The 26729-nt window shown below is 43.4% G+C and overlaps 2 protein-coding genes across 2 annotated transcripts in view; one reads left to right on the top strand and one right to left on the bottom strand.

Moving 5' to 3' along the window:
- LOC125721932 (NACHT, LRR and PYD domains-containing protein 12-like) overlaps window positions 1-26729 on the bottom strand; it is a 431572-nt gene that overhangs the window by 209710 nt on the left and 195133 nt on the right. The window contains exons 7-11 of the mRNA XM_048998141.1: window positions 24000-25032; window positions 17918-18091; window positions 17093-17266; window positions 16459-16632; window positions 8930-9103 (exon numbers count right to left, since the gene is read on the bottom strand). Of these exons, the coding sequence (XP_048854098.1) occupies window positions 8930-9103; window positions 16459-16632; window positions 17093-17266; window positions 17918-18091; window positions 24000-25032 (1729 nt within the window). The remainder of the gene's footprint in view (window positions 1-8929; window positions 9104-16458; window positions 16633-17092; window positions 17267-17917; window positions 18092-23999; window positions 25033-26729) is intronic.
- LOC125721933 (NACHT, LRR and PYD domains-containing protein 3-like) overlaps window positions 1-26729 on the top strand; it is a 158438-nt gene that overhangs the window by 91590 nt on the left and 40119 nt on the right. The gene's annotated exons all lie outside the window — the stretch shown is intronic.

Genomic DNA, 26729 nt, shown 5'->3' with positions numbered 1-26729 from the left:
TCCCGATTTTCTCCGCTGCTTTGTTCTGAGATGCCAGGTTTTATAGCATAAGGTTCGTGATTAGGAGTGACCAGGAATTCGAGTCCTGGACCAATGGCTGACCATCCATTTGGCGGGCTTTCGGAAGGGGGTCGGTATCAGTCCTTTTGGGATTTATGACCAGACTGACTTCTCTGGTAATGGTGATTTTCATTAGGCTGGTGTAACTTTTGATATATCCACTTTTGTGGTAACCATTGACCAGATTTGGAAACTGGAGTGATTTTCCTTCGGTTTGATACCAAACATGCCGTACCAGCCCAGCGGTTCACACCAAATACCATCTGTGATGATTAATTAATGATTACTTATATTATGCTATTATGTTATGTTCTATTACTCACACCAGTATATGGTACAGGTGGTTTAGGTTGTACCTCAACAGATATTACCCTTTATACAGACATTATATGACATATTCTCATGTCATAAGCACATCTTACCCTTAGATAGGCATGGTAGAATACAAAGATCAGATAAGGGTTGCCGAGGAATGTGGCAAAGAAAAGGGGGGGGAGAAGGTTTGTCAAACAAAGAAAAAGAATCTCCAAAAGTTAAGACACATTCGAACATAACCTGTACATATCTGTATATTAAGACTAGTAGTCAAGAGTAAATACATATACAGATATACAAAAGCCAAACTTAAAAGAAACTTTCTTTGGGGTGTTGGTCTGTTCGGTGAGTGGTATGTAAGGCAGGACGTCGGGGGATGGGGTTGTGTGCCAAGTCGAGGGGCCCCTGTCCCTGGGGATCCACTCTGCTATCTGTAGGTCGTTAAAGCTTTGGGCAATAAAAGTTGGAGTGCTGGCCTCCCTGGTTATCTATGTGTGTGGGGTCACAAACCCCCCTTTGGGGCCTAGGTCGATATGTGCCTTCTCGTACCAGGGTAGGCCTTGTCTCAGGCCACCTGGAATTTAAGCTTTGTGATATGTGCATGTGTGATCCTACAAGAGTGTGTGGGTACCCTTGCGCAAGTAAAACTTTAAGTGTGTTGTCTCGTAATTAATAGTGTGTGCAGAGTTGGGGTGGAAAGCCTGATGCTTTCTCCAACACTTAAACAATGCAAAAGAATCGATATTTCTGATATCCAGCGGAAGTGACTTCCAGAGTTGGGGAGCAGAGCGACTGAAAGCTCTGTGTCCTATGGTGATGAGGCGGGCAGAGGGAGCAATTAAATGGGTGGCAGATGAAGATCTGTGAGATCGGGCGACGTGAAGCAGGCCATAGATAGGGAGGGGCAAGATTGTAAATGCATTTGAAAGTGAGAACTAGAATTTTGAATACTATTCTAGTTTCTATGGGCAACCAGTGAAGCTGTTGTAGAACTGGGGTGATATGTTCCCTGGAGGGGGTACGAGTTACTAATTGAGCTGCAGTTTATGGAGCGACTTCTTAGGGAGACCAAAAAGAAGAGAGTTTCAATAAATAGTCCTAGAAGTGACGAGGCTATGGACAAGGATGGCAGCAGCATGGGGAGTGAGGAAGGGACAGAGTCGGTTTATGTTGCACAGATGGAAGTATGCAGACCGGGTGATATGATTAATGTGTGACTGGAATGAAAGAGTACTATCAAAGATGACGTCCAGATTCTTAACCTGGGTGAAGGGGTGGATAGTGGAATTATCAATATTGATGGAGAAACTGTGGGATTTAGTTAGAATGGAAGTTCTACCAACAAATAGAACTTCAGTTTTATTGCTATTGAGTTTTACAAAGTTAGAGGAGAACCATGATTTAATCTCCATTATACAGTCTGAGGAGGAAGAGAGTAGAAAGGAGCAGCTGGGTTTGGAGGAGATATAGAGTTGGGTGTCATCAGCATAACAGTGAAAATTGATACTAAATGTCCTAAATATGTGGGTGAGAGGTAGCATGTAAATAATGAATAAAAAGGGCCCCAATACTGAACCTAGGGGAATGCCAACCGGACGTGAGGAATGAGATTTGAATTGGATAAACTGAGTGCGAACAGAGAGATATGAGGTGAACTAAGCAAGGAGGCTTGGAAGCGATGTCCGGGTGGAGGTCAAGTGCCACAGGTGGAGGGACGGCTAGATGAACATGGAGCCGCTAAAGCTCAGTAACAGAGTACTGAAGCTGTGCTGTCATAGGGCGGTGAATGATGAATAAAACAGCCCAGATAAGCACAGACCACACACACACCCTGTGAATCCACATCTTAGTAGGGAACGGACATTAAGTGCTGGAGGCTGGAGGAAGCCCGATGTAGATTGGGGTAAGCAAAAGTCCGTCCAGACAGCTTCAACACGACTACTAATAACCCGCAAACTATTAAAATGATTCAGGATGGAATTACTCGGAGATACTCCGTGTTTGTTGCCATGAAGTAACTTTAAGAACAACTTTTAAAAGCTCAAATACAACAACCGGAGAGCAGCGGCAGCCAAGTGCACCAGCGTTCACCAACCCTAATAAATACATACCTTCAATATGGGAAATAAAGCCGGTTTATCCAGTAGATCTGACCAGCATTCTTCCATTTGGTCTCTGTGAAGCTATATGTACTGTTTCTCCAGTTTGTCTCTGTTTTGCTCTATACATCTGCATCTGTGCACATTCTGCACTTTGCTGCTGTAGGCGACAGATTGTTTTTCCCCTGGGATCAAAAAAGTACATCTTATTTTGTACACAGGGAATGAGAACCACTACAGTATCACATTTATTCTGATCTGAATTGGCAATTATATAAATATCACCTTTAGGGAAGAAAGCAAATCTCTGATTTCTTTTTGTCCGATGACATAACAACACATGCTAGTTAATCATTGTAGGATCACACATGCACATATCACAGAGCTTAAATTCCAGGTGGCCTGAGACAAGGCCTACCCTGGTACGAGAGGCACACATTGGCCTAGGCCTCAAAGGGGGGTTCGTGACCCCACAGACACAGACACACTTAAACACACACAGATAACAAGGGGGGCCAGCACTTCAACTTATATTGCCCAAAGATTTAGGGACCTACAGACAGGGTGGACAGGGTGGACCTCAAGGACAGGGGTCCCTCGACTTGGCACACTACCCCCTCCCCATACATCCTGCCTTATATACCACTCACCCAACAGACCAACAACCTAAAGAAAGTTTCTTTTAAGTTTGGCTTTTGTATATCTGAATATATATTTACCCATGACTACTAGTCTCAATATACAGATAGGTTGTTTGTATGTGTCCTAACTTTCAGAGATTCTTTTTCTTTGTTTGACAAATCCCCCCTTTTCTCTTCCACATTCCTCGGTGCCCTTATCTGATCTTTGTGGCCGTTAGCAAGCTCTTTGTGTTCTACTATGCTATATTAACAGAACTGAATTAAGGTATACATTATCCATTCTGGGGAGAAAATCTGGGATAAACCACACCAACGAAAATATGTTGCTCCCAGATGTGCAATTTAAATTGGTATTACCACAAACTAACGGCCACGCCTATCTAAGGGTAAGATGTGCTGTTTGAATGTGAATATGTCATGTAATGTCTGTATAAAGTGTAACATATGTTGAGGTGCCACCCAAACCACCTATACCGTATACTGTGTTAGTTATGTTCAGCTGCAGTAATACAGTGAATTTAACTTAATCCAGCAGACTGTGGTTTCATTATGTTACTCAGTGATGCTTTGGGTGACGCTAAAGCAGGACATTAATAGGACAGAACAGAAATCCTTTATTGTCATTGTACAGGGAGGAAATACAGTAATAAGACATAAATATTTAAAATGTACATATACAGGGAAGGGGGAAAGCCCCCCCTCCTCAATCAGGATTACATTTAGTTACATTTTAGTCAGAGAGAAAAACTATAAAACTATATTTTTCATGTTTATTCAGCTCACTGAACACAGGCATTTATTTTTGTCAAACATACATTTCAGAGTAAAAAGGATTACAGTATAAAGGTTAAAAAGCAGAGATTTTACCTTTTTGCCAGGAGAACCAGCAACACGTCACAGTGACACTGAGGAGTTTATATAAACATAAAACCCTGGATAGAGGGACTCAGTGAATGAGGAGGTGAGTCTGTGCAGGGGGGTCAGTCCATCAGAGGAGACTCTGTAGAAGGACAGAGCACCAGCCCCCCAGTCCAGATACACTCCTACTCTGCCTGAGCCTGAGGGCTTTATGGGTATGAGAGTCTGTTTATTATTGTGCCAGACAGAGTAACTGTCAGTATTACAGTACAGACTCCATGACTTGTCATTGACTCCAAGCCAACAGTCAATCCCTCCTTTCATCCTGATCCCTTTATAAGTCACTCCTATCCGGGCTTCATCTCCATCCCACTCAGCCTCCCAGTAACAGCGGCCAGTCAGACTCTCTCTGCACAGAACTTGGAGGCACCAGCCATCAAATCTCTCTGGATGATCAGGATATGGCTGCTGCTCTGCCCCCCCTGTCATCTTCCTGTCCCCCCCTGACAGAGACAGGAATCTGTTTGCTGTGTTGGGGTCCAGCGTCAGCTGGCAGGAGTCTGTAGGCAGGAGGAAGAATTATTAATCCCATCAGGCCGCCTGTACTTTATGTTTCTGTACGATATAAAAACAGCACAGCTTCCCCTAACGAAGCGGGAACTGAAGCTTATGAAACAGCTCAGGAAATGTCGGAGGGAAGAGCCGCCAAAATGCGGCACAAGCTAAACTAACAGCTTAATTACGGGAAAATAAAATTACAAAGCATCGACATTCATTAGGCATATTCATCACAAGCATATTTACCACAAAACAGCACCAGAGATCAATACTAAAGTCAGTGTCTTTCCTTCTAACCGCTAATTCCGGCGCGTGCGGCTTGAAAATGGCCATCAATAACAGAATATTTAAGTAACATTATTACATATTTAAAGTGATATTTAATAAATGCTTGGACCTGGATTCTGATACAAACGATACTTCCGGCGCCTGAGTCGCGCTCCATGAGGATCCAGTATTTGCAGCGATTGTCTGACATGGTCTTTAGTCACAGCAAAGCCGGTCTGAATGCATTTCACATGCATCGGCTTATTTCCGTGAAGCATGTCAGACTGTATCTACTGATCTGGGAGAAACACTGCAGTGTCAAGTGGGGCGGAATAGGTGCAGCGAAAAGCCGGCAAACTAATGATAATACCGTCTACAAAATATAAATAAAAGCGGATTAAACTACACAGATCGTGCATCATGAAAAACAGAAAGGTTCTCATTAATTCAGAAAAATAATGTTCAGAAAAACGGGATTATTATCTCATTAATTCGGAAAAACAGAATTAATTTCCCCCAGATGAATGCAATACGCTTCCATAGAGAACCGCTTACCGCGCGCGTGACTGTAGATGCTGCGCCGCTGCCGCGAGGCGTGAGCCCCACATCTCGCGCACGCACGCGGCCGCTCTAATCTGTTAACATCCATCCATCCATTTTCCAAACCGTTTATCCTACTGGGTCGCGGGGGGTCCGGAGCCTATCCCGGAAGCAATGGGCACGAGGCAGGGAACAACCCAGGATGGGGGGCCAGCCCATAGCAGGGCACACTCACACACCATTCACTCTCACATGCAGACCTACGGGCAATTTAGCAAGTCCAATTAGCCTCAGCATGTTTTTGGACTGTGGGGGGAAACCGGAGTACCTGGAGGAAACCCCACGACGACATGGGGAGAACATGCAAACTCCACACACATGTGACCCAGGCGGAGACTCGAACCCGGGTCCCAGAGGTGTGAGGCAACAGTGCTAACCACTGCACCACCATGCCGCCCTAATCTGTTAACATGGGCGCCGAAATGAAATTTGATATTTTCTGCCGCACATCCAGTGTGTCCCGGGCGCAAATTTCTTTGAGTGCCGTGGATCAGGATAACTTTTTAATATTCATGAGCGAAGCCCTACACGATTGGCTGGCTGATACACTAGATTTGCCAAATCTACGGGTATTTGCGTAAATTCCCTCGACCTAACACCTACTAGCAGCCCTGCTGAGATTTTCGCAGGAATTTGCCACAACCAGGTCCAGCATGTTGTAAAATACAGCTACTGACCACCTGCATGTTGCTGCTCTTACGGAATACATGCGCGCCATTTGGTCCAACACATTTACACCACACTATAACAGCAGAGAGAGAGTCATGAGTGTATTTGCTTTTTTTCTACCTGATATAGGCCTGTATAGTACATATCAGAAAACATTGTAGCACTGATGTAAAATTATACACACATTCACATACCTTCATGTGGTTATAGTCTGTTATCGTGATGGGTTTCCTCTTTCTGCCTTCACAGATCGCCACATCTTGGTGCAAGGAACTCAGAACACACACAATCTTGTTTTTTTAGGTGCATAGATTGTCAAGGAGACATTGCCACTTCTAAGCACTGACGCGGAGAATTCCTCTTGCTGTGCAGTGTCCTTTGCAATTGGAGGAAGTTCATACCGAACTTTATTCCCTGTGCCCAGTAGTGTTGTTTTGCACTGAAGCAGTCTGTGTGACAGTGCCAGTGAGGTGAAGAAATTGTCCGTTGTGACATCCAGAAATGGCTCCATCAGACTCATGACCACGTTCTCTGCCAGCCTCTCCCTTTTCTGATGACTGGGGTCCTTTCCCAAGTTAGGGGACACGTTGCAGACGTATTTGGTCTCCAAATCCGTGGCCATCCAGAACTTGATCCAAAATTTGTCCGGCTTGGATGCGATATACTGCGTGAACAGTATGACAATGAACCTTGGTCAGGAACAGCTGTACATCTATGGTCATGTGTTCTCCTGGAGTGAAACTTTCAGCACAGTTCTTGGTGAAGGCTGGCAGAGAATGTGGTCATGAGTCTGATGGAGCCATTTCTGGATGACAGGAGAAATATCACGATGGACAATTTCTTCACCTCGCTGTCACTGTCACACAGACTGCTTCACTTTACTGGGCATGGTGAATAACGTTTGCCGTGAACTTCCTCCATTGGCAAAGGACACTGCACAGGGAGAGGAATTCTCCACGTCAGTGATTAGAATGGCGCGCATGTATTCAGTATGAGCAGCAACAAGCAAGTGGCCAGTAGCTGTGTTTTACAACATGCTGGACTTGGTGGCGGTGAATGCCTACGTTCTGTACAAAGCATCTACAGGGTGAAAAGGAAAAAGAAGATTGTTTCTGATTCTTTTAGCCAAGGAACTCCATTGCCAAATGCAGGGATGATGGTCACTGGGTTTTCAAACGCTGCAAACACAGACTTTGAAACAGATAGACAGATTGTGTGGGACAATAACCACTGAGACAAAAGGCAGAAAGATGACGAAGAGATGAACCTGGAACTGAGGCACGGATACATCAATTTTTACATGAACAGCCAAACACGCAAAGCTGGAGAGATCACACAAAAACAAAATTCACTTTTGGTGTTATAATTCAGTGATGGCCAATGAAAATGAAATGACATTTTATTCTGTATGTGTATGAGCATGTCAAAAACCATGGACAATGACTTCACTCAGCTTATGACATTTATATACAAACATGCATTGGAGACTGAAGTGTTAGCATGTTTTCATTTTATTCATTTCATTCTATTAGCAACTTTTCATTCTATTTTCACTCAATTTTTTTTATAAATAAAACAGACTTGTGTTTTCATTTATTTTGTGAATGTGTGTCTTTCATATTTGCAGGTCAGTCAGTGTGTGGGATATTTGGTATAGATATGGCAGACTTTTGTAAAGGTTTCCATGTCACACACAGAGGTTTGGCCTGCCTTGGATTTGAGCTACTCTGAGTAAAAAATGCAAATGTGCCAGGCCTCACAGGTAATGGGTGTGTTTACACAACAAAAGCAGGAGGAGGACGGAGCTGAAGACCTGCGAAAATCACAGCAGGGGTGACAAACACCTTGGGACTCTCAGCAGAAACTAAAAACTCGGTAAATCTAGTGTTAATATTTATGAGGGGGCACTACCTGATTGGCCATTGAAAATCGACATATACTGCCTGTTTCTTCTGCCAAAGGCAGGGGTGTCCAAATCCAGTCCTGGGGGGGCGGAGTCCTGTGTAGCTTAGTTCTTTCTCTGATCCCCCATAAATGATTCGGCTCAAGAGCTGTGTGGTAATTAGCACAAGGAGTTGAATCAGGTGTGTTAAATGAGGGGAAACCCAAAAATGTGCAGGACTCAAGCCCTCCAGGACTGGATTTGGGCTCCGTCGGTTTAAGGAATTCAGTGACCAATCAGTAATATTCTCTCATGAATATTAAGGAGTGTTCCAGAACCACCCTGTAAAAATGCAAATTCACATTTCGCACTTGAGGAGAGAGTCCGGTCTCACTGCCTACAGGTGCCTCCTTAGGACAATACTAACGAATCTCACACAGAAATCACATACACTCACGGCATGTGCAAAAAGAGCAAATGCAAAGGATTCTTTTTTTGTGAAATTAAAGATGTATAACTAATTCAGAATATATTTTAAGCATCCTACACTCCCACACAAACACAAAGACAATATGAGCAACTATAAAGCATTTGTAAAAAAATATTTTTAATATGATTAAATGAATTGATCGTGTTTTTGGTGATGATTCTGATATTTTGTTTCTCGTTGTCTAAAATGACATGAAACTCACCTAAACACAAACATGGAAATCCATCTACACAGAGTGCAAAAAGCCGCACTCATCACAAAAATTGTGTGAATACAACCATAACATAGTATTCATGGTATTATTAATAAAAACATGCAAACACACTTACATTTCTGTAAGCCTGGTCTGGTCCTGCACTCTCCACCATGATCCACACTATAGGAGAAGCAGAATGACATAGTACTGCTGTATCCATTTATTTATTGGTGCCTCTTCTTCACATACATGCATAAGTATCTGTAGCGTGTCAGACACAGACTCTGTACTCACTTCAGCTTCTCCAGTTTATAGCTGGGATCCTCCAGTACAGCAGAGAGCAGCTTCACTCCTGAGTCTCCTGGGTGATTGTAGCTCAGGTCCAGCTCTCTCAGGTGTGAGGGGTTTGACCTCAGAGCTGAAGCCAGGGAAGAACAGCCTTCTTCTGTGACTCTACAGCCTGACAGTCTGCAGAGAGACAGACAAAAACTCCCCAATAAATAATAGTGATGGGAATTCCGGCTCTTTCGGCTCCCAAGTGGCTCTTCAGATTTTTTTTTGGTGCTTAAATGAATTTATTACCAGAAATAATGTAAAATTATTAGTGAAATGAATTACTATGGTTGGAAATCACATGTAATCATTTTAGCCAGTTCCTCATCAATTGTGTTCTGTTTGCACAAACTGTCTCATAGAGCTCTAGGTTGTAGGTCTAGCTGGTTGTGGTGCTGTACTGGATGACGGTGTAGACATTGACAAACTGCAGTAGACAAACTGTCACTTTCCTTAGTAGCAGGTTCACTTGCTTGTCTTTTTTCTTCCCACTGCCCCGATGGATGCACAGTTCTCATGTGCCAATGCAGGTTATTTGTAGAGCCTGTTCGATATGAGATTTTAACCTTGCACGCTCTACACTCTGCCTTTATATTATCAATGTAATTGAAATGTATCCAAATTTTACTCCGTTTCCTGCAGTCACTCATTTTGTCGCGCACATCTCCTTCCCTCCTGTTTCTCTCTCTGTGCGTGTGATTGCTATATTTGTCTATGGGTGCGTTCGACTTTACACAACCATTTGCAGCGCTGGCTTAAAGCAGTGCATTCTGGTCCCAACGTAATGCATCATGGCTAGATGTTTTTTTTGTCCGACTTCAGCCAGCACTGCAAAACGTCACCACCCGTGACCATGTCACATGGTACAAAAACCTCACGAGAGCAAGGCGACTTAAAACTTAAACCCCAAGTCGAACGCACCCTGCATCACCGCCCCTCCCCATCCTGCTCAGAGCAGACACGCATCGTGTAGTTCACCAATCCGTGCGGGTGGAAAAAAATAGAGAAAGAAAAAAAGCGGCTCTGACTCCGGCTCACAGGCAGGAGCCTGCTCCGATCGTTCACTTCAAAGAGCCGGCTTCGAGAGCCGTTTCGTTAGCGACCGACACATCACTAATAAATAAGATCACCTCACCATTACAAGGATTACTGTTAAATAAAAGTGACTCCTCTAATAAATATTTCAATAATCAAGCAAAATTAACAACATCTTTTGAACATTTTATAAGAACCTATACAGAACAAGAACCAGATCCAGTTGATATAGAATCATTTTAAAATAATCTAGACTTACCCATATTAACCAATGAAACAGCAGATGCCCTTGATGCCAGAGGTGGGGATTTCAGGTCCAGAGAGTTGGTCTGGATTTGTACTCCTTGGACCTGAAATCTCTACCTCTGCTTAATGCACCATTAACATCAGAAGAACTCCATAAGGTCCTCAACCAAATGCCTAACAACCAATCGCCAGACCAGATGGTTACCCTGCAGAAATCTATACACATTTTTGGGGCATATTATCTCCACTCTTCAATAGACTGGCCATTACAGTGTTATTGAAACCTGATAAAGACCCAACACAACCCTCCAGTTACCAGCCATTACAGTGTTATTGAAACCTGACAAAGATCCAACACAGCCCTCCAGTTACCGGCCATTACAGTGTTATTGAGACCTGATAAATATCCAACACAACCCTCCAGTTACTGGCCATTACAGTGTTACTGAGATCTGATAAAGACCCAACACAACCCTCCAGTTACTGGCCATTTAAGTATTATTGAGACCTGATAAAGACCAAACACAACCCAAATGTTACCGGCCATTACAGTGTTATTGAGACCTGATAAAGACCCAACACAGCCCTCCAGTTACCGGCCATTACAGTGTTATTGAAACCTAATAAAGACCCAACACAACCCACCAGTTACCCACCACTCACTAATGAATACAGACTTGAAAATCATTACAAAAGCTCTCGCCACTCAGTTACAGACGGTCATTCCTACTATAATTCATCCTGATCAGACAGATTTCATCAAGACAAGACATGCCTCAGACAACATCCATAGATTATTTAATTTAGTCAAAACTGCTCAGCATACCCACACTAAAACCATAATTACATCATTAGATGCAGAAACGGCATCTGACAGTCAGGTGGACATTCCTCTCTAATACATTGCATAGATTTGGCTTCGGAGAGTCGTTCACCCACTGGGTTAAAATACTGTACATCTCAGCCAAAGCTACAGTGTCACAGATGGGATCACATCACCTGCATTCACACTCCGACGGGGAAGACGGCCTGCATGCCCACATTTTCTTTCACTGTTTGCCATCTTCATAGAAACACTTGCGGCAGCAAATCCTTTGCAATTTCACGTTGAGGAACATTGTTTTTAAAGTATTCCACAATCTTGTAATGCACTCTTTCACAGATTGGAGAGACTCTGCCCATCTTTACTTCTGTGAAGTAAAGACATCCCTTTTATAGCTAATCAAGTTACATACCTGATATCCATCCATCCGAAACTCCACACACATGTGACCCAAGCGGAGACTCGAACCTGGGTCCCAGAGGTGTGAGGCAACAGTGCTAACCACTGCACTACCATGCCGCCCCATACCTGATATCAATTAACTTAATTAGTCGCTTAACGTTCTCCCAGCTGAATCTTGCTTTTTCAGCCAATTGTTTCCCCCGGACCAGCTTTTTTGGGACATGTAGCAGACATCAAATTTGAAATGAGCTCATTTACAGCATCACTTCCTGGTCCTTGTGTGAAGGTGGGTGATTATAGCATGTCCGAGTGTAGATGGCTTGCGGCTACTTTTCCATTTTATTAATTAATGGGATTACCTATCAATGCTTATGAAATATATCATAATTTTGTGTTTATTTTAATAAATATTTCTGAACGGACCAAAGCGAACTTGTTTGTTCCATCGAAAGCCCTATATCCCCCTCTCACATTAAAGCAATATTCTAGGTGGGGTCTTACCAAGGAATTGTATAATCTTAGCATCACCTCTTTTAACTTAAACTCCACACACCTAGAGATGTAACCCAACATCCTGTTGGCCTTTTTAATTGCTTCCCCACACTGGCGAGAATGGGACATGGAAGCATCAACATACAGACAGAGGTCTTTCTCATAATCAGCTACCTTTATTTCAGTGGAACCCATAATATATTTGTACTTTATTTTTCTGCTCCCTGCATGGATTACCTTACATTTATCTATGTTAAATTTCATCTGCCAGGTATCAGCTCAGTCACTAATTAAATCCAGATCCCACTGTAGCCTCTGTGCTGCTAGTTCACTATCTGCTACACCATCCACCTTGGTGTGGTCTGCAAATTTAACCAGTTTACTATATGTATTGGTGTCAATATCATTAATGTAAATTAGGAATGATAGTGGTCCTAAAATTGAACTCTGCGGTACCCCACTATGAACACAGGTCCACTGTGCCTCTAATAACTACCCACTGCTTCTCGTCTGTTAAGCAGTTTTCAATCCACGCTGCTACATCCATCCATCCATCCATTATCTACCACTTTTCCGGGTCGGGTCGTGGGGGCAGCAGTCAGGGAAACCCCGACAGGGAAACCCTCTCCCTGGCCACTTCATCCAGCTCCTCTGGGGGAATTCTGAGGCACTCCCAGGCCAGCTGAGAGACATAGTCTCTCCAGCTTGTCCTGGGTCTTCCCCGGGGCCTCCTCCCAGTGGGACATGCCCGGAACACCTTACCAGGGAGACGTCCAGGAAGCATCCTAATCAGATGTCTGAGCCACCTCATCTGGCTCCTCTCGATGCGCAGGAGCAGCGGCTCTACTCTGAGTCCCTCCTGAATGACTGAGCTCCTCAGCCTATCTCTAAGGGAGAGCCCAGCCACCCTGCGGAGGAAACTCATTTCGGCCACTTGTATTCGTGACCTCGTTCTTTCGGTCACTACCCACAGCTCCTGACCATAGGTGAGGGTAGGAACGTAGATCAACTGGTAAATCGAGAGCTTTGCCTTTTGGCTCAGCTCCTTCTTCACCATGACGGACCGAGGCAGCGCCTGCATGACTGCTGATGCCGCACGGATCCGCCTGTCGATCTCCCGCTCCATCCTTCCCTCACTTGTGAATAAGACCCCGAGATACTTAAACTCCTCCACTTGGGAAAGCACCTCCTCCCCGACCCGGAGAGAGCATTCTACCCTTTTCCGGCTGAGGACCATGGTCTGATTTGGAGGTGCTGATTTTCATCCCAGCTGCTTCACATTCAGCTGCGAACTGCTCCAGTGAGAGCTGAAGGTCATGGTCCGATGAGGCTAACAGAACCACATCATCTGAAAAAGCAGAGACCTAATCCTGAGGTCACCAAACCGGACACCCTCAACACCCTGGCTGCGGCTAGAAATTCTGTTCATAAAAGTTATGAATAGAATCGGTGACAAAGGGCAGCCCTGGGGAAGTCCAACCCTCACCAGAAATGAGTCCGACTTACTGCCGACAATGCGGATCAAGCTCTGACACTGGCTGTACAGGGACCGAACAGCCCTTATAAGGTAGCCCAGCACCCCATACTCCCGGAGCACTCCTGCAGGACTCCCTGAGGGACACGGTCGAATGCCTTCTCCAAGTCCACAAAGCAGATGTAGACTGGTTGGGCAAACTCCCACGCAACCTCCAGGACCATGCTGAGAGTATAGAGCTGGTCCACTGTTCCACGGCCAGGGCGAAAACCATACTGCTCCTCCTGAATCCAAGGTTCAACTATCCGACGGACCCTCCTCTCTAGGACCCCCGAATAGACCTTACCAGGGAGGCTGAGGAGTGTGATCCCCCTATAGTTGGAGCACACACTCCGGTCCCCTTTCTTAAAGAGGGGGACCACCACCCCGGTCTGCCAGTCCAGAGGCACTGCCCCTGATGCCTTTGCGGTGATCCCCCTATAGTTGGAACACACCCTCCAGTCCCCCTTCTTGAAGAGGGGGACCACCACCCCGGTCTGCCAGTCCAGAGGCACCACCCCCGATGTCCTCGCGGTGATCCCCACTGGACCCTTTTTACAAATCTTTACCACGTCTCCAAAAAGCTGCTACAGTTCCTAAAATCCCTGCAGCTTTGAGCTTAAGCGAGAGCCGTTTGAGGGGGACAACATCAAAGGCCTTCTGCAAATCTAAGTACATTTTGTGATCAATTTCTCTTGTAGCTTCCTCAAAGAACTCAAGCAGATTCGTTGAACAGGATCTACCTCTCCTAAATCCAGGTTAGCTACCCCTCAGAATGTTATTTGTATCCAGGTAATATACCATTTTCACTTGGATTATAGCTTCCATTACTTTTCCAGTTATACAAGTTAAATATTTGAATATGGGCGTTATACTAGCATACTTCCAATCATAAGGTACTACACATGCAAATAAGGATTTCTGAAACAGTAAAGTTAAAGGTTGGCTAATAATATCCCTCATCTATTTTAAAAGTATAGGTAAGATGCCATCAAGACCCTGTGATTTATTTATTTTGAGCTTAGCTAGGCTTTGTACCACATCAGCCTCAGTTATACATACATGCCCTCCGCAATTATTGGGACCCCTTTGTACAAGGGGTAAGAAAAAATCCACCTTCTGGTGAAGTTGCTTCATCTCACATGGAAAAGATGAGAAAAATCCAACCTTTCATTGAAATCAATTTATTCGAAGAAAAAACAAATCCTTCATCAAGAAATAATTATTTTTAACAAAAACACATGAGCCACGATTATTGGCAGCCCTGCAAATTATAGTGAACACAATGTAACTGAAGCATGTTTCCCATGCAAATTATACATCTTTGAGTTGATTGGAGTGAATAGGAACCTTCAAGCTGTAATCTATGACTTCCTGAGTAACTGGGGTACAAACTGGGTATTAAAAAATAGCTACTCGCCTTAAAATGCCCATTTGTACTGTTAGGGCAATAATTAAAAAGTGGACATTAACTGGAACTGTTAGAAACCTGCCTGAAAGAGGGCCCAAGTTTATTTTGCCCCCACATACAGTGAGGATGATCGTAAGAGAGACAAAAAATCCCCAAGGATGACTGTTAGTCAATTACCAGACAAAATAAAACCTTGTGGTTACCACGTCTCCAAAAAACCATCAGACGCCCCCTTCATGCTAACAGACGTTTTGAAAGTTGTGACAGAAAGAAGCTTTTTCTGTCAGTTGCTTAAAATGTTAGTGCCAGGAGTTTGCAAAACATTATACAACTTTGACCTGAATCAAATTCAATTATCAGATGTAACAAAAATGGAGATTTTTGTCAATAAACATTCAAGGTGGGTTTAGCGTAAAAAGAAGGATGGCTATAATGAAATGAACCTTATCCCAACTGTAAAATATGGTGGAGGTTCTGTGATGTTGTGGAGCTGTTTTTCCTCCAAAAACCCAGGAAACCTCGTTAGGGTACATGGCACTATGGGGTCCATGAAATACCAGGACATTTTATATCAAAATTTGGCTGCTGCTGCCAGGAAACAAAACTGGGCCTTCATTGGATCTTCCAGCAGGACGGTGATCCTAAGCACATGTCCAAATAAACATTAAAATGGTCAGCTGACCGCAGAATCAAGCTTCTGCCATGGCCACCTCAGTCCCCTGACCTGAACCACACTGAAAACCTGTGGGCTGAGCTGAAGAGGAGAGTGCACAAGATAGGGCCGAGGACCCTGGGTGATCTGGAGAGATTCTGTAATGGGGAATGGTCTCAGATGCCATGCTCTGTATTCTCCAACCTTATAAAATGTCATAGGAGACTCAGTGCTATTATACTGGCAAAGGGAGGTTGTACAAATTATTAAAATCAGGGGTGCCAATAATCGTTGCACATGTGTTTTTGTTGAAAAAAATTATTTCTTAATTAAGGTTTTTTTTTTAATAAGATAATTTCAATGAAAAGTTGGATTTTTCTAATTTTTTCAGTGTGAAATGAAGTTGTTTCGCCAAAAGGTGGATTTTTTTCTAACCCTTTTTACAAATCTTTACAAGGGGGGCCAATAATTGTGGAGGGACTGTACTGTATATAGTTTATATACGACACTGTATTTGTACTAAATGGTGGTAAGTTAATCATGTCCTCTACTGTGAACACCCGTGTAAAATAATCATTAGACTCATTTACTATATCAATTTTCATTTTCAATTATAAGACCCTTACTATCCTGCAGATGAGTGATTTCACCTTTTAGAGCTCTTTTGGAGTTAAAATATTGGAAGAAACTTTTAATGTCATCCTTAGCCTCCAATGCAATCTTCCTTTCAACATTCCACTTACTGTAGCGAGTCTAATGTTATTTTTTAAGTCAACTTGTAGAATTGGATACTCCTGCTTTATTTTGTAATCATTAGTTTTTCTACCTTAGTATCGCCAACGTACAGTGTGAAATACCCAGTAATACTCACCTCACTATGCACAGTTTACGGTGTGGAATACCCAGTAAAACTGACCTCAGTATCTCCAGTTTACAGTGTAAGTCCCCCAGTCCAGCAGAGAGGAGCTTCACTCCTGAGTCTTGCAGGTCATTGTCACTCAGGTCCAGCTCTCTCAGGGGTGAGGAGTTTGATCTGAGAGCTGAAGCCAGTGCCTCACAGCATTTCTCTGTGAGTTCACACCAGCCCACCCTTAAAAAAATTAAACACTTTTAAATCCACTTTTTACACTGCAGCACTGTATTCAAATGAGGAGAATGGAGGACCATGACATAATGGATTTTCAGAAAACAATTAAATTACAATTAAATTGTTAAAATCATTTTAACAATCATATGTCGATTCTGTTTGGTGTCCATTATATTTTTGTCCATAACACGTTAAGGTCAGCATGTTTAACTGTAACAGTGTCGTTAACTTTGCTAACCAAGACAAATGTTTTGCATGGATTATATGGTTGAATGGATGTTTCCTGCTTCACTGCTTAATTATTTCTAGCATGGATCGAGGGCTGATAAGATTGTGGGATATTAGGAAGTAGGAGAAGAAAACAGAAGCCGTTTGTGTTTGTTTATTATGTAACTGCTGAAAGGCATTGTGGGTTTTCTTGGTGTCCACTTATTTTTGCGTAAAATGCATATTCTGTACTCACTGCAGCTTCTCCAGTTTACAGCTAAGATCCTCCAGTAGAGCAGAGAGCAGCTTCACTCCTGAGTCTCCTGGGTGATTGTAGCTCAGATCCAGCTCTCTCAGGTGTGAGGGGTTTAACCTTAGAGCTGAAGCCAGGGAAGAACAGCCTTCTTCTGTGACTCTACAGCCTGACAGCCTGCAGAGAGAGAGAGACAGAAACTCCCCAATAAATAATATCACCTCACCATTATAATTATTAAATATATGTGATGCTCTAATAAATAATTCAAGAATTACAGTTTAGTGTCTAAGACAAGGCAGGCCCACCTCCTTCCTTTCCTTTAGCTAATTGCTCACTATCTCCTCTTTATAGTGTGGAATACCCAGTAATACTGACCTCAGTATCTCCAGCGTACAGTGTGGAATACTCAGTAATACTGACCTCAGTATCTGCAGTTTACAGTGTGGAATACCCAGTAATACTGCCCTCAGAACCCCCAGTTTACAGTGTGGAATACCCAGTAATACTGACCTCAGTATCTCCAGTTTACAGTGTGGAATACTCAGTAATTCTGACCTCAGTATCTGCAGTTTACAGTGTGGAATACCCAGTAATACTGCCCTCAGAACCCCCAGTTTACAGTGTGGAATACCCAGTAATTCTGACCTCAGTATCTCCAGTTTACAGTGTGGAATACTCAGTAATACCGACCTCAGTATCTGCAGTTTACAGTGTGGAATACCCAGTAATAGTGACCTCAGTACCCCCAGTTTGCGGTGTGGAATACCCAGCAATACTGGTCTCAGTATCTCCAGTTTATAGTGTAGAATACCCAGTAATACTGACCTCAATATCTCCAGTTTACAGTGTAAATCCCCCAGTGCAGTAGAGAGCAGCTTCACTCCTGAATCCTTCAGGTTATTGTAACTCAGGTCCAGCTCTCTCAGGGGGGAAGAGTTTGATCTTAGAGCTGAAGACAGCACTTCACAGTGTTTATCTATGAGATCACAGCTGTTCAGCCTGAAACAGAAAACACTTTAAGACACAGACATATACACATCCTACACATTAGTAAAATACAAAGCATTACAATAAGCATTTGTTTTCAGTATAATTAGCAGCACAGCTTACACTTCAAAATGAATTATAGTCTGCGCATCCATAGTATTCTGTGCGTCCTGATAATCTGCTGCAGTCCTATGATCACTAATTTTGAGTCAGTGCATCTTTGCTCAAAACAAGAGGTAAAAACATTAAGTAGAAGCTAAAGTACAGTCAAAAATCACAGAATATACAGGAATATATAGGAACACATCAACAGCAAGATGGATGTGAACCTCCCATAACAGTCAGACCAGTGCTTCCAGTGCAGTCCTTAGCCATCTTTCTGCCAGGTGTCCCTACACTCGACACGTATCACTGAAAGGAGGAGATGTGAACATTCCCAGCAGCTGTAGGATCACACATGCACATATCACAGAGCTTAAATTCCAGGTGGCCTGAGACAAGGCCCAGCCTGGTATGAGAGGTACTCACTGGCCTAGGCACAAAAGGGGGGTCAGTGACCCCACACACGCACACATACACACACAGCTCATACACACACACACACACACACACACACACACAGGTACACACAGATAACAAGGGAGGCCAGTATTCCAACTTTTATTGCCCAAAAATTTAGGGACCGACAGACACCAGAGTGGACCTCAAGGACAGGGGTCCCTCGACTCGGCAGACAACCCCCTCCCCAGACTGTAATTGGAGTAGCTAAATTGCCCGTAGGAGTGCATGTGTGAGTGAATGGTGTGTGAGTGTGCCCTGCGATGGGCTGGCCCCCCATCCTGGGTTGTTCCCTGCCTCGTGCCCATTGCTTCCGGGATAGGCTCCGGACCCCCCGCGACCCAGTAGGATAAGCGGTTTGGAAAATGGATGGATGGATGGATTCTGTTTGGTTCTATTCTGTTATTTTATGTTTGTTGTTTATATTAAGTGTAATGTCTGTTTTATGTTAGCTGTAGTGTTAGTTAGGAATAAATGCATGTCTTTTACACTACTTCAGCCTCTGTTCATTGAGTGCTCACAATAGTCCCTGCCTCTGTGCAATCTGGCTACTAAGCTCTGAAACCTCAAATTCGCCTGAAATATCACGAGACTCTCTCTCAACGGCTGTGAGGGGAGCTTCGCTACCGATTGTTTACATTACCTGGTGATGCAGCTCGCTGGACAAACCTTCTAACCTAGGTTACTAAGCAATACTGGTAACTAGTGAATCCCATGTAAGTCTCACATTAACCAACTGACGGGGATTCGCAATTGAGTTTGGAGGAACCAACCATTCGGCATAACAATTAGTTAATAAGCATCATTAAATAATAATTAATTCAAATGTAATTAATTTCAAAACATATTAGTGGAGATATTAAAATTTACCTGAGCTAAATATTCCTACAATGGTGTCCCTCAGGGATCAGTGCTGGGCCCACTACTGTACACTGTATATATTGGTCACATTATCAGAAATCATGGTGTTGGGTTTCATTGTTTTGCTGATGATACAGTTATATATATATGTTAAGCCGGATGATGCATCACAGCTCTCGGTTAGAAGACTGTCGACTAGATATCCGGTGCTGGATGGCAAATAATTTATTTATGTTAAACACAGAAAAACAGAAGTACTGTTAACTGGTCTGAAGGCGACTCGAAATAAGTTTGACAACCTCAACCTTGGTGGTTTTTCTACCCAACCTAACACAGTGGTCAGAGATCTTGGAGTTCTGGTTGATTCAGATTCAGGTGCCCATCTGGATCCTTACATAAACTTCAGCTGGTACAAAATGCAGCAGCCAGAGTTCTTACAAACACTAATAAATGTGATTATATTAGCCCTGTTCTATGCTCCCTTCATTGGCTTCCAGTTAAGTCTCGGATTAACTACAAAATACTGCTATTGACTTATAAAACACTGAATGGCCTTGCACCAGAATACCTTAGTAACCTGCTGGCCTACAACCCTCCTTGCTTTCTTCCATCATAAAGAGCAGGATATATGTTAGTACCCAGGGTATAAAGAGCTACGGCAGGCTGCAGAGCTTTCTCTTATAGAGCTCTTCAGCTGTGGAATACAGGGAGTGCAGAATTATTAGGCAAATGAGTATTTTGTCCACATCATCCTCTTTATGCATGTTGTCTTACTCCAAGCTGTATAGGCTCGAAAGCCTACTACCAATTAAGCATATTAGGTGATGTGCATCTCTGTACTGAGAAGGGGTGTGGTCTAATGACATCAACACCCTATATCAGGTGTGCATAATTATTAGGCAACTTAACAAAAAACAAATATATACCCATTTCAATTATTTATTTTTACCAGTGAAACCAATATAACATCTCCACATTCACAAATATACATTTCTGACATTCAAAAACAAAACAACAACAAATCAGTGACCAATATAGCCACTTTTCTTTGCAAGGACACTCAAAAGCCTGCCATCCATGGATTCTGTCAGTGTTTTGATCTGTTCACCATCAACATTGCATGCAGCAGCAACCACAGCCTCCCAGACACTGTTCAGAGAGGTGTACTGTTTTCCCTCCTTGTAAATCTCACATTTGATGATGGACCACAGGTTCTCAATGGGGTTCAGATCAGGTGAACAAGGAGGCCATGTCATTAGTTTTTCTTCTTTTATACCCTTTCTTGCCAGCCACGCTGTGGAGTACTTGGACGCGTGTGATGGAGCATTGTCCTGCATGAAAATCATGTTGTTCTTGAAGGATGCAGACTTCTTCCTGTACCACTGCTTGAAGAAGGTGTCTTCCAGAAACTGGCAGTAGGACTGGGAGTTGAGCTTGACTCCATCCTCAACCCGAAAAGGCCCCACAAGCTCATCTTTGATGATACCAGCCCAAACCAGTACTCCACCTCCACCTTGCTGGTGTCTGAGTCGGACTGGAGCTCTCTGCCCTTTACCAATCCAGCCACGGGCCCATCTATCTGGCCCATCAAGACTCACTCTCATTTCATCAGTCCATAAAACCTTAGAAAAATCAGTCTTGAGATATTTCTTGGCCCAGTCTTGACGTTTCAGCTTGTGTGTCTTGTTCAGTGGTGGTCGTCTTTCAGCCTTTCTTACCTTGGCCATGTCTCTGAGTATTGCACACCTTGTGCTTTTGGGCACTCCAGTGATGTTGCAGCTCTGAAATATGGCGAAACTGGTGGCAAGTGGCATCTTGGCAGCTGCACGCTTTACTTTTCTCAGTTCATGGGCAGTTATTTTGCACCTTGGTTTTTCCACACGCTTCTTGCGACCCTGTTGACTATTTTGAATGAAACGCTTGATTGTTCGATGATCATGCTTCAGAAGCTTTGCAATTTTAAGAGTGCTGCATCCCTCTGCAAGATATCTCAGTATTTTTTACTTTTCTGAGCCTGTCAAGTCCTTCTTTTGACCCATTTTGCCAATGGAAAGGAAGTTGCCTAATAATTATGCACACCTGATATAGGGTGTTGATGTCATTAGACCACACCCCTTCTCATTACAGAGATGCACATCACCTAATATGCTTAATTGGTAGTAGGCTTTCGAGCCTATACAGGTTGGAGTAAGACAACATGCATAAAGAGGATGATGTGGACAAAATACTAATTTGCCTAATAATTCTGCACTCCCTGTAGTCTTCCAGCAGATGTGCGGGATTCAGGCTGACTCTCAATATTCAAGTCTAGACTAAAAACACACCTGTTTAGTTTAGCTTATAGGGACTCTAGTTCTAGCTCTAGCTAACTGCTCACTCACAGTCAGACCTATAATGTGAGGTGTAGAGCTGGGTGGGGATCGGTGCCATTGGCTTTGGATAAACTGAACTGTCAGTCTGTCACTTTAGCTTCACACCCCCTTGTGGAATTGGAGTGCTGACATTCAGGGACTCCCCATGCCTGCATTCCCACCTGCCTCTCCCTCCTGCTTATGCTGCCATAGCCATATCTGCCGGAGCTTACATACTGCACTCACCTAACTGTTTGCACTGCCTCTAGTCTCCCCTACTTTGGCTAATTGTACATTTTATTTCCCCTACTCCCCCTGGGCTGTGCTGCCTGAAGACCCCAAATTTTAAGGATATCCTGCCTACTCTGCTGCCTGCAACGTCTCCACTACCTGTGACGTCCTTCTGGCCTGCTGCTGCCCTCTGGAGGATGGGCTCCCCCTTTGAGTCTGGTTAGGGTTAGGGCTTCCTCTGCTGCCCCCTGGAGGATGGGTTCCTCCTCTGAGTCTGGTTCCTCCCAAGGATTCTTCTTTCTATGGAGCTTTTCCTTGTCACTGTCCCCTCTGACTTGCTTACTGGGGGCTTTGGGCAGGGATGCTGTAAAGTGCTTTGAGATGATGTAATGTTGTGAAAACACACTATACAAATAAAACTGAACTGAACTGAATTGCATTCAGTGTTTGGGGGGAGGACTCAAAATGATTGTTTATTGCAATATTTTTATACTAAATGACACATACACATTTTTTTACTTATCGCCCAGCCCTAACCAACAATACACTAATCGTAGAGCTATCAGTCCTGTGAAATAGGCTTTTATAAAAAATGTTTGTCTGAATGATTTACAAATAATGATACTTCATTCAGGGTGGCATGGTGGTGCAGTGGTTAGCACTGTTGCCTCACACCTCTGGGACCCAGGTTTGAGTCTCCGCCTGGGTTACATGCGTGCGGAGTTTGCATGTTCTCCCCATGTCATCGTGGGGTTTCCTCTGGGTACTCTGGTTTCCCCCCACAGTCCAAAAACATGCTGAGACTAATTGGAGTTGCTAAATTTCCCATAGGTGTGCATGTGTGAGTGAATGGTGTGTGAGTGTGCCCTGTGATGGGCAGGCCCTCCATCCTGGGTTGTTCCCTGCCTCGTGCCCATTGCTTCCGGGTTAGGCCCCGGACCCCCCGCGACCCGGTAGGATAAGCAGTTTAGAAAATGGATGGATAGTTCATTCACCCCCATGTGAAAATTGTCTTTTCGCCTCTCCCATGTTGCTCTCCAAGAGACACGCCGACACATATACAGGTGAGAGGAAGTTTGGGGGTCGCAGCGCAGGATCGGCCAGCATCCAGCACCCCTGCAGCTCAAGGACTTAGCGATGACATCACTTTGCCGACCAAGAGATCTGAACCAGCAACCTTCCCCTCATGGAGTCCGAACCGAAAGAGCCAAATATTTACAGAATTGCTTCCTACAGCATTAATAAAAACTAGATCATTCTGTATGATGCTGTATCTTTGGTTATTTGTTACACAAAGGATGGTCGTGGAAATCTTGTCTTTTTTGTTTTTACTACATCACTACCTTCAGTTAATATAAACTAGATTAAAAAGGAACCTTGCTGATAAAAGAGGGGAAATAAATGACATGTATACATATTCATTTTATATTTTAAACAATGTTTATCTATTTCTGCCAGACTAGATGTGTCGTCACATCCTCAGCCAGGTGCAGCTGAGGCCAGCAGAGGGCGCCAGTGAGCAGCCAGAGACAGCAGTCATACGGAAGCTCCCAGCTCTGGGCTCCATCACATGAACACGCCTGCTGACAATAACACTCACATACCACTGATTCACCCTGTGGATAAAGAGCCCTCACTGTTTCTATAGCAAGTTAGGATGCTGTGCTGTGATCAGAAGGCAGACTGGATGGGAATGGAAACGTAGTAACAAACAAAAAGTGACATCACTACCTTCAGTCATTATAAAGTCTGTAGTCAGGATTAGCTACTGCTATACAAACAGCTATAGCTGTGATTATCAGAATAAAACCCACTTATTAATCCATGAGGAGAAATATATAATATATATTACACATTTCAAACAATATTCATGTATCACTGCCAGACCAGGCATGATTTCCCATCCCCACGTCACTTACAGAGCCGTCCTGGAGTTCTTGACCAAAGGCAGCAGCCTGCAGTGCTGTTTATCCGATCTGATGTATTTCTTCAGGTCAAACACATCCAGCTCCTCATCTGACATCAGCATCACAAAGGCCAGAGCTGAGTACTGTGCAGGTGAGAGGCCATCTGCTGAAATGTTTCCTGAATTCAGGTATCTTTGTACTTCCTCTACTAGAGAATTGTCACCCAGTTCATTCAGACACTGGAACAGGTTTATGGTCCTTTCAGGAAATAAATTATTCTTTATTTTCTTCTTAATGTATTTTGTTACTTTCTTAATGTTACGTGAGCTGGTTTTTGTCGGCCCCAGTAGCCTTTGTAACAGAGTCTTACTGGAGTTTGTTGAGAGGCCCAGAAGGAAGCGGAGGTAGAGGTCCAAGTGTCCATTCTTGCTCTTTAATGCCTGATCCACAGCAGTATTCAGCAGGTCAGCTGATGAGTTTGACAGAAACACATATAAAGCAGCGAGATACTCCTGGATGCTCAGATGCACAAAGCAGTACACCTTCTCCTGGTACAACCCATACTCCTCTTTAAAGATTTCTGTGCACACTCCAGAGTAAACTGAAGTTTCAGCGACATCAATGCCATTCTCTGTCAGATCTTGCACATAAAATATGAGATTTCCTTTCTCCAGGTTGTCAAAAGCAAGTTTACCAAGTTTCAAAAGGAATTGCTTGCTGTATTCCTTAAGCTTAGTTTCATGGTCTTTCATATACTTGTCATTTTTTAAACTTGTCTGAAAGATCAGGAAGTGTGTGTACATTTCAGTCAGAGTCCTTGGAATTTCTCCCCTGTCAGTCTCACTAAAAAACCTCTTAAGCACAGTGGCTGAAATCCAGCAGAACACAGGTATGTGGCACATGATGAAGAGGCTCCTTGATGATTTCACATGTGTGATAATCCTGCTGGCCAGGATCTGATCACTAAATCTCCTCCTGAAATACTCCTCCTTCTGGGCATCGCTGAAACCTCGTATCTCTGTCACCTGGTGGACACACTCAGGAGGTATCTGATCGGCTGCTGCTGGCCGGGAGGTTATCCAGAGGAGAGCGGATGGGAGCAGATTCCCCTTAATGAGGTTAGTCAACAGTCCATCCAATGACATTTTCTTTGTTACATCAAACCAGCTCTCATTGTTCTGAAAATTGAGAGGAAGGCAACACTCATCGAGACCATCAAAGATGAACAAGACTTTGTAGCTAAACAGCTCAGTGGATTGAAATGATTTCAGTTCTGGGACAAAGTGGTGAAGCAGTTCAATCAAACTGTATTCTTCCTTAATCAAATTCAGGTCCCGGAAAGGAAGAGCAAATATGAAGTGAACATCCTGGTTTGCTTTTCCTTCTGCCCAGTCGAGAATAAATTTCTGCACAGAGACTGTTTTCCCGATACCTGCCACTCCTTTAGTGAGTACAGTTCTGATAGGTGTCACACGCCCACATAAGGGTTTAAATATATCATTGCACTTGACTGTAGTATCTTCTGTTCGCCTTTTCTTGGATGCTATTTCAATCTGTCTCACTTCATGTTCCTCATTTACTGCTCCAGTCCCACCTTCAGTTATGTAGAGTTCTGTGTAAATCTCACTGAGAAGTGTTGGCTGTCCTTCCTTAGCTTTCCCTTCAAATACACACTCAAATTGCTTCTTAAGTTTACATTTCATTTCCTTCTGATGTTGCAGCATGAGCTGTCCTGAAAAGAAATGAGAGGAAAATTCACTAATTCTCACCGTGATCCTGACCAGTATGAGAGTTATAATATTTTCCAAAAACACACGTTTTTACACATACATATCCAGATATTTCCCTGTGACTGTGAATGTGAAACTGAAAGTTTTATCATGCGTATTTTACTGGAACACCACATACAGGACCGTGAATAAACCTTAGGCAGCCAAAGGAAATGATTAAAGCCATTTATCTGGGTAGTAAGTGTATATCTGCTCAGAACCAAAAAAAAAAACACAAAACCCCTTTTCATTTCCCAATCCTCTCCTCAGAGGCACCACAGCCAGTCCAAGTATTTGTTAAATTTCACCACCAGCTCACTTCATTAATTAATTAGATTAGTGTAAAAACTGAGTGAGATATTGATCAGCCACATGAGGTGTGTTAGTGGTCAAGTAAAAAAATACGTGGATATACTGCACGATTTCTGCATATATTAGGGTGATTTTGGGAGAGGTTCTGAAATGGCAAACAGACTTTGACATACATATTATAGAAGTTTTACGGCAACATGAAGACCATTTAAACATCCTTTTCTCTGGCTGCCTAAGACGTTTACACTATATTGTACATGTACATAATGTTATAAAGCTCTTACTCTTCTCCAGCATGTCAGCAAGATCATTTTGCTTCATGGTCCTCAGGATGTACAGAGTGATCTTCAGAGCTACCTCTCTAACACTGGTCTTCTGCATCTGACCATCACTGTCCAGGTCATTGTCCTCCTCCAGCTGAGGCTCAGAGCATTCTGGGTAATTCTGATCTAGGTACCTCACAAATGTCTTCAGTTCCTCCTTTAGGAACTTCATGGCTTTTTCCTCTAGCGACTAAAATAAACAGAAACATTATTGCTACTTACACCAAACCTTTTCAGTTTCACTTGTGAAACATAGTTTAAAACATATTTCATTTAACATGATGAATTTCTTATTATACCGCTGTAAAAAATATAAGCTAATTCACATATTAGCCAGG

The sequence above is a fragment of the Brienomyrus brachyistius genome, unplaced genomic scaffold, assembly GCF_023856365.1.
Source record: "Brienomyrus brachyistius isolate T26 unplaced genomic scaffold, BBRACH_0.4 scaffold36, whole genome shotgun sequence".
Lineage (NCBI taxonomy): Eukaryota > Metazoa > Chordata > Actinopteri > Osteoglossiformes > Mormyridae > Brienomyrus > Brienomyrus brachyistius.
The sequence above is the reverse complement of the archived record's forward strand: the minus strand, read 5'-3'. Positions and strand labels throughout refer to the sequence as shown.